Consider the following 14,049-nt stretch of genomic DNA (forward strand, 5'->3'; position numbering starts at 1 on the left):
TCATCAAGCGTAGGCTCATCGCAATCTTTCAACTTCAAATACAGAATCTCCTCATTTGGGAAGTCATACTGCACAGGCTGATAATCCTCAATTGGTTGATGTGCCAAATGGTCGACCAGGATACTACCTTTAATATCACTTTCTGAGCTCGATACTCAATATCATACTCGGATAACAACATCTGCCAACTGGAAATCCTCCCAGTTAAAGCAGGCTTCTCAAGGATATACTTGATTGGATCCATTTTGGATATCAACCAAGTCGTATGATTCAACATATACTGGCGTAAGCGCTTAGCAGCCCAAGCCAAAGCACAACATGTTTTCTCAAGCATTGAGTACTGAGACTCACAATCAGTGAACTTCTTACTCAAGTAGTATATTGCATATTCTTTCTTCCTTGATTCATCTTGTTGACCCAATACACAACCCATGGAATCATCAAGCCCGGTTAAGTACATAATCAATGGTCTCCCTTCAACAGGCGGAGATAGAATCGGAGGCTCGGACAGATACTCTCTGATACTGTCAAAGGCCTTCTGGCAATCCTCAGTCCAATCATGACGTTGATCTTTCCAGAGGAGCTTGAATATAGGCGCACATGTGGCAGTCATGTGGGATATAAATCTGGAAATATAATTCAAGCGACCAAGAAAACCTCGGACTTGCTTCTCAGTTTTGGGCGCATGCATCTCTTGTATTTCTTTGACCTTAGCAGGATCAACTTCAATACCTCTTTCACTGACAATAAAGCCCAATAACTTGCCGGAACGGACTCCAAATGTACACTTGTTCGGATTCAGGCAGAGTTTGTACTTCCTCAAACGCTGAAAAAGCTTCAACAAGTGCTCTACATGTTCAACTTCCATTTTCGACTTTGCAATCATATCATCAACATGCACCTCGATCTCTTTGTGCATCATATCATGAAACAAGGTAGTCATAGCTCGTTGATATGTGGCTTCGGCGTTCTTCAAACCGAAAGGCATCACTCGATAACAGAATGTTCCCTAAGGTGTGATGAATGTTGTCTTCTCCATATCCTCAGGTGCCATTTTAATCTGATTATAACTGGAAAATCCATCCATAAATGAGAAGACATTGAATTTAGCTGTATTGTCTACCAACATATCAATATGTGGTAGAGGAAAATCATCTTTCAGACTAGCTTTATTCAAGTCTCGATAGTCCACACATATTCAGACTTTTCCGTCTTTCTTAGGCACAGACACGATATTGGCCACCCATTGAGGATATGTAGAAGTCACCTGAAACCCCACATCAATTTGCTTCTGAACATATTCTTTAATCTTCACTGCCATATCAGGATGAGTTCTTCTGAGCTTCTGCTTCACAGGTACACACTTAGGCTTCAATGGCAAGAAATGTTGCACAATATAAGTATCTAAACCAGGCATGTCTTCATATGACCAGGAAAAGACGTCGACATATTCTCGTAGCAACTCAATCAACCCTTTCTTAACAGACTCCTCAAGGAGTGCCCCAATCTTCACTTCTCGGATGCAGTGTTCAGACCCCAAGCTGACTGTTTCTAGATTCTCAAGATGCGGCTGAATGATCTTCTCCTCGTGCTCAAGCAGACGGGTAATCTCATTAGGAATCTCTTCAACATCATCTTGTTCTGCCTCATATACAGGGAACTCAAAGTTGGGAGATGGTGTTGGATCATTATGTTCAATGGGTTTGATCAACCGACATAATGATTTCGAGTATAAAAGAGATTTCAGAATTCAAGCAAGAAAAATCATTATGTAGATGAAAAGACTCATTTTATTCTCTTTTTAGGGTTTTATGGTGATCACCAATTTCATGCAAAAAGAAAAAAGGGAAAATAATTTGGAAAAACAAACATTTAACATGTAACTTTTGAATGAATATCATTATATTAATCAAATAAGTGCCAACAATGTCATCACTTCTCCTTTTGGCATGGGAGAAGGGTTTTTAAACAGAATGAACATATTACGTGGACTTGTGGAATACTGTTGGAACATCAACAGCGACCCAATTATTCCAGATTCCACCAGGTATGACGAAGTTGCCAGGATCTTCCTCTTCATCATTTTCCACAATCGCAACAGCCTCTTGATCTTCAATGGTGTGGATAAAACCACCACTCTGAAACAGTCCACAGTCATTGGAAATACCTGAAGAATACCCTATGCAAATTCGGGATTTATTATCTTCCAACTTGATCATTTGCCCTAAACCAATAGTTGCACCATGCTCAATGGCCAACTTTGCATCATTGTAGGAAGCAAATGAAGAAGGTCCTTTCCTTGAAGGCTCAACAATAGACAAGGCTTGGAACGGAGTCCCAACCTCATCCTCAGCATCTATGTAGGAAAAGGAATATAAATGACTAACCAAGGGAGCCTTCTCTCACCTTATCACCACCAACTTTTTGTTTTTTACAAACTTCAACTTCTTGTGTAGGGTAGATGTCACGGCACCTGCCTCGTGAATCCATGGTCTGCCAAGCAATCAACTGTATGATGGATGGATATCCATGACCTGGAAAGTGATCTGGAAATCACTAGGTCCAATCTTAATCGGGAGTTCTACTTCACCGATCACACTTTTCCTTGATCCATTAAAAGCTTTCACTACCACTCCACTCTGCCTCATGGGAGGCCCCTGGTATGAAAGTTTGGCCAGAGTGGATTTTGGCAACACATTAAGCGATGATGTTGTGTCCACCAACACATTAGACAAGGCATCATCCTTGCAATCCATTGAAATGTGTAGGGCCAAATTGTGGTCTTTTCCCTCCTCGGGAAGATCCACATCACAAAAGCTCAAATTGTTACAAGCGATTATGTTTGCAAAAATGCTATCAAACTGCTCAATAGTGACATCGTGGTCCACGTATGCCACGTCCAACACCCTCTACAAAGCTTCGCGTTGTGGCTCGGAATTCATCAACAAAGATAAGAGAAATATCTTTGATGGAGTTTGTAGCAGCTGATCAACAACGTTGTATTCACTCCTCTTGATGAGACTTAACATCTCATCACCATCCTTTTTCAAAGTGCCATGTTGACCAACCAGGATAGGAGTTTTCACAGATTTATCAACAACAGGGTCAACACCCTTCACAACAAAATTAGAAGAAGAAGTCCCCACACGACCGACAAGATTAACAACAGTTCTTTTCAAAACGTCTTCATGGGGTTTCGGCTGCGCCGAGAAAACACGACCACTACGGGTCACACCTTTGACGTCAGAAATGCTCACAATGGAAGTTGAGGGTAACGGCACCTCCTTTCCTTCTTCTAGCATGACTGCATTGTATCTGTAGGGAACAACTTTGTCAGATATGTACGGGACAGGACCCACTAGCTTAATCACAAGAGCTGGTGATACCTTCTTCTTTTTGCCATCATACTTGACAATGACAGACTCAGGAATTCTAAACACAGGGGTGATAACATTGACTTCATCCTCGTTACGATTTTGAAGTATTTCGGTCATACCCTGATCTAACATCTCTTGGATGTCCTTCCTTACTTGTCGGCATCCTCTTTCGTTGATAGTGCACACCTGGAACCTATCATGGTCATGCTCATAATAGCTATATCCATACAACAGCCTGTGCATCTCGACCAAAGATTGCCTGATATCATTGACATATAGGACTTTATATTTACCAGGGCATCCCTGGACCATATTCCCAGCAGCTTTCCCATGCTCGGGCAATGGGTTCTTCTTCACATTAGGACCTACGTCCTCGAAAAACAAAATCCCACTTCTCAGAAGGTCTTGCACCTTGGTCTTCAAGGGATAGCAATTCTCCACATCATGTCCGGGAGCACCAGAATGATATACGAAGTGTAATTCAGGCTTGTACCACCACAGAGGGTTGGTTGGTACAACGGGTGGGTCTCGTGGAGTAATTAAATTTCTATCAATCAGAGAAGAATAGAGTTCAACATATGTCATCGGAATTGGATCAAAAGTGACCCTCTTCCTCTCGTAGTTGGTGCTGGTGTTATTGTTGTTTCGAGGCTGGTAGGCCTGCTGTTGTGGAAGATGTTGTTGTTGATATTGTTGTTGTTGTTGATGATGATGAACTTCTCTGAAAGCAGGTGCTATACGAGCCACCTGGTGTTGGCTAACGGCAGGACGTGTGTTCTTCCTCTTCACAGAGGGTCTTCTCTTAATATGGGAGGATACAACATGTGCCTCTCCCTCCTTCTTCATCGCAAAGCCCCCATATCTCTTTGCCAAAGAGCCTTCATCCCTAGACAGACGTCCTTCACGGACTTCTTCCTTTAGCCTCATTCCCATATTCACCATTTCGGTGAAGTCCGAGGGAGCACTAGCAATCATCCTCACATAGTAGAAAGAACTCAAAGTCTTCAAAAAGATCTTTGTCATTTCTTTCTCCTCTAGGGGTGGCACTATTTGAGCTTCCAATTCGCGCCATCTCTAGGCGTACTCTTTGAAAGTCTCCTTCTCTTCTGGGACATTGCCCTCAATTGGTCCCTATTGGGTGCCATATCCACATTGTACATATATTATTTGACGAAGGCCTCGCCAAGAACGTTGAAAGAGCGGATGTTCGAACTCTCCATACCCATGTACCATCAGAGAGCAGCACCGGACAGACTGTCCTGGAAGTAGTGGATAAGAAGTTGAGCATTATCAGTTTGCGTTGACATCTTGCGAACATACATCACAAGATGGCAGAGAGGGCATGTGTTTCCGTTATATTTCTCAAAGTCAGGCACTTTGAACTTAATAGAGATTTTGATGTTGGGCACAAGGCATAACTCAACAACACTCTTACCGAAGAGGACCTTACCCCTCAAGGTCTTCAGTTCCTTGCGCAACTCAAGGAATTGGTCTTTCATCTCATCCATCTTCTTGTTAACATTTGGGCCCTCAGATGGCTCAGAATGATAGATGGTGTCTTCAGCTCTTGGTAATGTGTGCACAACGGGAGGTACCACAAAAAGGATCGGGTTAGATGCCGGCAGAGAAGTGAGAGTTGGAGCAAAACCCTCGGGCACAAAGTTGGCGGGCATCCCACAAAGGAACCCGACTGGTATAGTAGGCGCAAAATGGGCTTTTGCGGCAGGCACAGTTGAGGGAGCGACCTCAGAGAGTACAGTCCTCTGGGGAGGGGTTGTAGGAGTAGGCGAAGATTGGCTCTAAGCAGCCAACATTGACTCCATCATGGCAATCATCCTAGCTATCTCATCTTTCAGTTCCTGGTTCTCTTGTTCTAGATGCTCCATGATCTTGAGATGATTTTCTCTCGTGTTATACCGGTGCGCCAGCTTGTCTTCAAAATAAATGAAGAGCAAAGAGTTAGACCATTGATCAAGAAGCTCATAACGGAACCTGCTTATGCATATGATGCATGCAATGCTTGTGCATATGATTTACTTTTTAATCAGAGGAACTTTATAGAGATCTATTTGCAAATATTTGGAAATATTACTCTTTTAAGACATAAATGGAATACTCATAACAATAATATTTGGAAAAACTTTTACACGAAAGAAGTAGTACAGTTTTGGTAACCAAATACAATACAAGAGGAAAGGAGAAATAACATCCTATGGAGCCCTAGAAACAATTATCCAAAGCTCTCGAGACCGGAAGATAAGCTGCACGAAGCCTCTTCACCTCTCTCTCATAAGCTGCTTCCATATCAGCCTTCTCCTTGGCGAATCAATGATACTTCCTCTTCCAAAACCTGGATGACTGGGGAAGAAGAGAAGTAACCACATCATTTGTCTCATCAATAACCTGATGCTCCAGAAATTCTATCACTGCATCTTTATCTCTGAGCTGCTGAAGAAGTTCCTCTCGCTCACGAACCTAAGCATGCGAACGATCTTCATCTCTCAACTCCTCTGCTCCTTGGTTAAGGAGGGTTGAAGGCCCAACCATAACCATAGGGGAAGGTCTCGGATAGTCATATGTCATGCGGTACTCAAGCGCTCTCTTGCTCACCCAAGCGGTGTAGGGTTCCCAAGCAATGCAATTCTTCGGACCAAGCTCCTTCCTTCCATTCCTATGGACTTTGCGCCAGACGCGGACCATCCTATCCTTCAAATTCTAGGGATCTTTACCCTCTTGAAAGAACACACCTTCTAACAAAATCTTATTAGGTTTATCCTTTAAGGGGAACCCAAGCTGATGCGTGCTAAAACAGGGTTGTAGTTAATTCCACCACATGTACCAAGAAGAGGCACATTGGAGAATTCACCACAAGAATCAATGATCTGGACACCATCATACACATGGTTATACAAAAAGATATCGAATGCGCAACATGCATATTTAAAATAAGTCAAACAAATGCAAGGCTGAGATTAGAACGTATGAACATCATCCCAGATGCATCCACGTATGATGATATCTATAGGTAAGGGGGTTGGTTATGAAATGTGAAGGTTTTAAGCTCCCAAAACATCCTTAGTAATCTAAGGGAGCCCTTTTTGCAAAATGTATTGTAGGTTGGTATTTGTGAAAATTTGTGCAAACAAGATTGGGGGGATGAGAAGAGAATAGACTATATTTACCAATTTGTTGTTTCAATGGATGAACCCATTGCCTACGTACCATCACAAAGGTAGGATCAAACCTCGTAGTTCGGGGTAAAAATCACAAAGATTGGTGAATTGATTTGATCAAAAGCCTTAAGGTCTTTTGTTATCAAAGGGAGAAAACTCAACCTAAACCAACAATCCACCATGTGAGGAGAGCTTCAACATACTAGTGAGGGGTTAACCCTATAATAAGTATGGAAGACGTATAGTCCAATCACTAAGGATGAGGTGAGATTTACATCAACCACTATGATAACTGAAGCCTATGACTAATGTTTATGAAAAGGTTTTAATAAGGTGGTCATTGGAACCACAAAAACAACTTGAAGTGAGTTCTAATTACAAGTTATGTTTATTTACAAAATGAAGTAAAAGTTGGATTAATATTTATTCACAATGAGTATTATTGAAAAGATTTTGAAATGTCAAAGGCATAAGGCCTAGGTTTCTAGTTTGAAAATAATGTCAAGGTTTGAAAGAAAAGATTTAGGCTTGGGTTAGAGTGAGGAGAAGAAGAGAAGGGCTAGTCCTAAAGCATCAAAGATAAGAGAGAAAATATAACCCTTGGAGTTCCTTTTTCTTGAAATCAGAGAGATGAATCAAGATGCTCCTTTCCTTTGGACTTAGAAAACACAAATCAAGCAATCAAACAATTTGGATTCAAGCTCATAGGATCTCCATTTAGCTTGTCTCTCTTAACTTGGCTATTCATGACAATGGTCCTTTTGACTATCTCAAGATGGAATCCCTATCACACAAGAGCAAACATCAAAAAGTTCACAACACAATAAGAGGAATAGACAAAGAATAGGTTTGGAAAGGAAGTCCTTTGAAGTTAACTTTGAGATTTAGCATTCTAAAGGCATGAGGCCTAGTTGCTCTTCAACAAATTTAGCATTCTAAAGGCATGAGGCCTAGTTGCTCTTGAACTCCTTTAAGAATAGATAAATCCTAATTCTAAGTCCTTTCTCCTTTTGGCATTGGGTTCACACAAAATAAAGACAAAGAAAACACAATGTAGTAATTAGTATGGTTATGTTAGTTTGTCATAAGACAATGTTGCGCTATGTTAAGCAATCATAAGTGGACTAATGTAGTAGTCACACCTATCTGGGGCCGGTCAATAAAACTATAGGAAAATAAACATAAGTTAGAGATCATGACTAGTAAGCCAAGCTCCACAAACTTGCCATGCCAAAAGAAAAGAGGAAAAGCCTTGTATGGACTTTCGATTTTTTGCTTGACCAAGAAGCAACCTATCTTGGACACAAAATAACTCACTTGATCTTGGATCAAGTTGAGTTAGGTTTGGATCAAAGAAGGTTAAACCTCTCATTTGTCAAGACTAACCATAAGACATTAACTCATTGGCCAAAAATAAAAAGAAGTGGGATGATGATGAAATGAATGAAAAGAGAATTCAAGCATCAAATCCAATTGGTCAAAAGTGAACCAAATCATCATCAATCAATGCTAAACAAAAAAGAAATGAAGATTACAAGTCAACAAGTCAAACATATATTTTTGGTATTTTTGGAATTAAAAATAAATGCAAAATAAAATAAACAAAATATGGTCAAACCTCAAATTCAATTCAAATCAACTTCAACAAGTCCAATTAAATTCTCATAGGTCTAACATGGTCAAACAAACTTTGACAAATTTTCTCCATAATTTTCGAAATCAGAAACTATTTTAAAACAATTAAAAGCAATGAAAAATAACACAATATGAATTAAAATCTCAAATAAATCTCAAATGAAATAAGAAATTAATGAGACTATTTTTCATTGACTTATCATCATCCATAGGTGTTAGGAAAATGTTTTTGGATTTTTCAAATATCTAAAAGTATTTTAAAATGAATTAAAACTATTAAAAACCAAATAATTCACAAAAAATATTAAATGAAGTCACAATAATAATTAAAAATCAAAATATGAAACTAAATTTTTCATGAAAATTTTTGGCATTGGTCTCATTTTTTGTGACTTCAAATAAAATATTTATGAATTATTGAAAATAAAAGGAATTAAATGAAATTAACAGAAAATAAGAAAAATAACAAAAATGCGCAGCCACAGGATCACTTTATTAATTGACGTGGCAATGATCATGTGGTTCTAAGGCGCGGATACATGAAACACTTTAGTCAAGCGCGCTACACCTTGCATTAAAACAAGTCAACATAAAGAAAGGCCAAGATTAAAACGTTTCAGCATGATCCAATGGCTATGAGGCTACAACGTGGGGATGGTGGTGGAAACCACCATCTTCTCTGGCGATCTAACCAGATCCGGCCACCACGCGCAGGAAATCAAATGCCAATGAAAATGAAAAATGAAGGCATCAAAATGAAGTTGAGGTGATGTACATCACCCCTGTAACCATGGATCATCCTCACAGTTCCTATTTATTGAGAAACATGAGCTTGAAGATCATGGTACATGAATTGAAATGGCACGATTTGCAAAATTAAGACCACCATTGGCCTGCCTCATGTGAGAGGACTTCAGAAAACAGCATAAACCAAAGGACTTCACATCATATTGCAAGATCTAGATCAAGAAAGTTTGGTGTTCTACCCCTGAAATGCAGCTTCAGACAACACGAATTGTCCAAGCTCTTGATATACTTTTGCCCTGGAAGTGTGATGGTGATGCTAGGTTAAGGAATTGAGCTTTGAAGATCAACTAGTGATGTTGACATTCAAGCTTGAAAGTGAAAGAGAAAAACTAGAAATTCCTTTAGTGAGGGTTTGGTTTTCAATTCAACAGCAATTCAGGTCTCCACTTGGTTACCATTTGAATGAGAATGCACTCTTATTTATAGCTGGAATATGATGCAAGGCAATGCTTCCCTCATGTGCATGAAGTCTGAATCCTCATTGCATGGGCCTGTACAGGCGCATGTAAGGCCCAAGAATGAATGAAAATCCATGCTGAGATCAAATGGAAGTGAATTGGACGTGCACATGGGACTGCACAAGCTTGCACACCAAGTTATAATGTGAAATGCAAAAATGAACATAAACATAAAGCTCTTTGAAACTCACTCATGGAAAGTCCAAAAAATTAAAGTGAGTAATGATTGGAAAGCCCTTGAAATAAGGAACAAAAGTCATGTTGGGAAAAAATTCATTTGGCAATTGGAAACTTATGAAAACTGGTTGTGAAGGTTTGGATACAAAACATGTTTAGGTTCCCCTTTGAAATTTTTTACCAAAAACAAGCTTCTTCAAGCCCCTCTGTTTTAATGATGGATGCCTCAAATGGAAAAACCTCCAACATCGAAGTTGTAGATATCTGCAAGATGATAAATTTAGACTTCAATTTTGCATCATTTGGATCTTTCATGAGAAAGTTATGGGTATTTGAAGTTGGACATGTTTCAAATTCAATGACTTAGGTCCAAAGTGACCTATAATGTTTTGTATTATCACATGTGTTTCTTTTAGGATTATGAACTTTTGTCTAAGATAACATTTGAAGTAGAAATCTCAAGCTTTCCAATGCATTTGGTTTCACCTCAAAATCATAAAAATTAAGGAAGTTAGGTCCTTGGGAAGTTGACCCAAAATTAGGGTTTTAGTCAAAATGACCTATAATGTTTTGAAATGAATGATGACCTTCCAAGTTTCAAATGGATTTTTGATGACCTTCCAAGTTTCAAATGAATGATAATCCTCAAGCCCTTTGGGCTATCATGATCAAATTGGAAAATTGAGATACTTGGGAGACATATATGATGATTAGGAGCTTGGTGGACCATTGTCATGCTTTTTCTCATCTTCATCTAGCCACTTCATTGAGCTTAGGAGCCTCCTAGGAGCATGGGAGTACATGATCACTTGAGCTTCAAAACAAAAAAGGTTAGTGACATATTTTTGTGCTTTTGGTTAGTAAACAAATAAGAAAAGAAGTAATATACAATACAAGCATGCTTGGTGGTCTCAAAACACTCACACAAGTCGCAACCATAGGGTTAAGGAGCCAAATATGCTATGATCCTTGAGGCAATGCACCTGTGCAATAATATGATGCCATGAGGGATCTTAGGGTCAAAATTAGGGTCTTACAGTGAGAAACATAAGTCTCTGAGACCACCGTAGACACTGTTTGTTCTTCACAAAAGCAGGCGTCTGAGGCAAATGCAAAATAAACCACTTGTACAGAAGAGGAACATAACACACAATAGTTCCACCACCTTTAAAATTTCTTAAATGCAAAGAGAATTACATATCACCCAACAAAGTAGGCTGAAGATTCCCAATCAAGAAGATTCTAATGGCGTTAATGATAACGCGAAAACGTATCGTATTTTTGCCTCCATATGCATTACTTTTTACTTGATTAACACTTATTATTACGTAGTATTTTATGTTTATTGCATGTATTTATCGATTAAAAGGATTACAATAAGCAAAATGAAAAATAGCAAAAAGGGCAGGTAGGCTGTTCTCAAAGCCTGTATAATAGATTTATTTCTTATCGACTTATCGTGACCCTCACTGACATAGTTTCATGTTCGCTCGCAGAAAAATATTGAGACAAAGCAGAACAGCGATGAGTAATGTAAAATTGGATGTGCATGGTAGACTCATGAAGGCTTATAATACAGTACCAGAATGGTGGTTCCTCATTGTATTATTTGGGAGCATGGCACTATCCATAATAATGTCTTTGGTATGGAAAGTGGATGTGCAACTTCCATGGTGGGGTATGCTCTTGGCTTTCGCCTTAGCTTCTGTTGTAACCCTCCCAATTGGTGTCATCCAAGCAACTACCAACCAGGTATTTCTTCCATCTCTAGTATAGTACTTTTCTTTTCTATCGAATCTCGATTTTAACATACTATTTTGATGCATGGAGGAGTTTATGATTTTAACATGAGTGTGGTTGGTTACCTTGCAGCAACTTGGATATGACATTATAGCACAGTTCATGATTGGGTATGTCCTTCCTGGAACACCAATTGCAAATTTGCTCTTTAAGATTTATGGGAGAATCACCACCGCCCATGCGCTATCTTTCTTGTCAGATATCAAACTCGGGCACTACATGAAAATTCCTCCTCGATGCATGTATATAGCACAGGTCTTTTTCATCTCAAAATCTCCTAGTTTAAGCTTTTTTTTTTCTTATCAATCATTATTTATGTAGTTATTTACTTTGAAATGCCTAAATAGCTGGTGGGAACTCTAGTTGCTGAAGTGATGAATGTTTCAGTGGCTTGGTGGATGTTGGATAGCATTAAGGACATTTGCATGGATGATAATGCTCACCGTGACAGTCCTTGGACTTGCCCGAAATACCGAGTGACATTTGATGCATCGGTTATATGGGGTTTGATCGGACCAAGACGACTATTTGGACCGGGTGGATTGTACCGGAACCTGATATGGTTATTCTTGATTGGAGCTGTGTTACCGGTTCCTGTTTGGGTGTTTAGCAAAATCTACCCTGACAAAAAATGGATTGCTATGATAAATGTACCAATTATATTTAATGGTTTTGCTGGAATGCCACCTGCAACTCCAACCAACATTGCAACCTGGCTATTGACCGGAATGTTCTTCAACTTCTTTGTGTTTCGCTTCCACAAACGTTGGTGGCAGAAATACAATTATGTTCTATCGGTGGCACTTGATGCAGGCACGGCTCTTATGGCTGTTTTGATTTTCTTTGCTCTGCAAAATGCAGGCCATAGTCTGAGATGGTGGGGAACTGAATTGGATCATTGCCCATTGGCTACTTGCCCTACTGCACCAGGAATTGTGGTGGATGGTTGTCCTGTATTCTAATAGAGAAGCCTCCTGGACTAAACTTTCTCTTTTGTATCTGTTTTTGTCTTCTGGGGTGGGAAACAAATTAGGCTTGGAGTATAGGTGAAAGGACTACCTAATAACCAATTGCTTAGCAATTATTGTGTATATGCTTCTTGCTTGACCATGTGAATTATTCCAATTTTGTCTAAGGAATTAAAAAAATTCAAAAAAATATTATTTTTATTTTTATTGTTTGTTATTTTCTTTTTAATTTTGTCTATGTTATTTTACTATGCATAGTCGGTCCCAAGTTCGAATAAAATGAGAGAGTTGTGTTAGGCAGACGACACTAACGTAAATTTTTCTCGAATTTCTATGACATGGATCAACTACAAAATAATGTGAATGTTAGGTCGTTGTTCATAAGCAACGCATTGTACCGGTCGAGTACAATGTCAAAAGAGCAAGAGTTAATGCATCGTTGCCTGGATGTAGCAAAAAATTGGGAGGGTCTTAGAAAGCGCTTTTGGCCAAAGCGTTGTCTAAGGGGGTGGGGCTTAGACAGCGCTTTTCAAAAGCGCTGTCTAAGGTATACCTAAAAAATTTAAAATAAGAGGGTCTTATAAAGCGCTTTTGGCCAAAGCGCTGTCCAGGGGGGGGGGGGGGGGGGGGGTAGACAGCGCTTTTAAGATTTAAAAAAGCGCTGTCTAAACCTTTAGCAGCGGAGGTTTAGACAGCGCTTTAAAGCGCTGTCTAAGGCTAAAAAAAGCGCTGTCTAAGGTCTTGTTTTTGTAGTGTCCGGGTTTTATTTTGATTGTTGTTTTATTTATTTATGCCTTATTGCATGTTTAATTTCCGAAATACCATGTCTGTTACCGGATCCATGTCCGGCTAAACCCTTAGGTATCAATATGTAAATATCGTCGAAAAACGATGGGATTCATAAATAATTGGTGTTAGTTTTTATAAAACTTATTTTTCCGGTTTTAGTTTCTTATTTTAATCAAGCTGTTTTTTGTACGAGAGTAAAAAACAAAGTAAGGTTACGGTCAACAAGAACGAGAGTTTGAGATTTTAACCAGATAGCTGAAACTCGGCATTAATCCTAAACACAGCGAGAGCGCTTAAGGATTAATTAGAATTTATTTATATTCAAAAATTACTTTTAAATTCAAAATAAGACCGCGAGAGCCAAGCATTCTTGTTTAGGAGTATGGTCGGAGTCAATAAAAACGAGAGTGTGAGACTAAGTCCTTTCTATAAATAATTTCTACTGAAGAATATTTTGACTAATAAGATTACGCCAACTATCTATCGAATCCCCGAAGTTTGATGCGTTACATACCGATATTCCATATATCTCGTATCTTTATTAATATTCTATTTACGTTATAGTTATTTCTCTCCATCCTTCCAATCTTAGAACGATCATCAACCTTAGATTTAGATAGCATCATTAGACCATGTTACGCTCGATTATTAGTCCTTGTGGGTTCGATAATATTTAAAACTACGTGATAGGACTATGCACTTGCAGTCACGATTGACATAGACTTACTAAGTCGCGATCAAGTTTTTAGCACCGTTGTTGGGGACTTGTTTAGTTGATATTGTAACTCCAGTGTTGCCCAGTATAGACTAAGGCAAACAATTATTTTTCCCTTTCTACATTATCGAGTGTATGCCAAATCTATGA

The 14,049-nt window shown here is 39.1% G+C and overlaps 1 protein-coding gene across 1 annotated transcript; it reads left to right on the top strand.

Annotated features, from left to right (window-relative positions):
* Positions 1-11,109: 11,109 nt before the first annotated feature.
* Positions 11,110-12,645, top strand: LOC127136154 (oligopeptide transporter 3). Its single transcript, XM_051062749.1, has 3 exons — positions 11,110-11,379; positions 11,500-11,682; positions 11,775-12,645. Exons 1-3 carry the CDS (start codon positions 11,110-11,112, stop codon positions 12,387-12,389), a joined length of 1,068 nt encoding a protein of 355 aa, XP_050918706.1. The 3' UTR covers positions 12,390-12,645.
* Positions 12,646-14,049: the final 1,404 nt, after the last annotated feature.

This window comes from Lathyrus oleraceus, chromosome 4 (genome assembly GCF_024323335.1).
Source record: "Lathyrus oleraceus cultivar Zhongwan6 chromosome 4, CAAS_Psat_ZW6_1.0, whole genome shotgun sequence".
NCBI classification, from domain to species: Eukaryota; Viridiplantae; Streptophyta; class Magnoliopsida; order Fabales; family Fabaceae; genus Lathyrus; species Lathyrus oleraceus.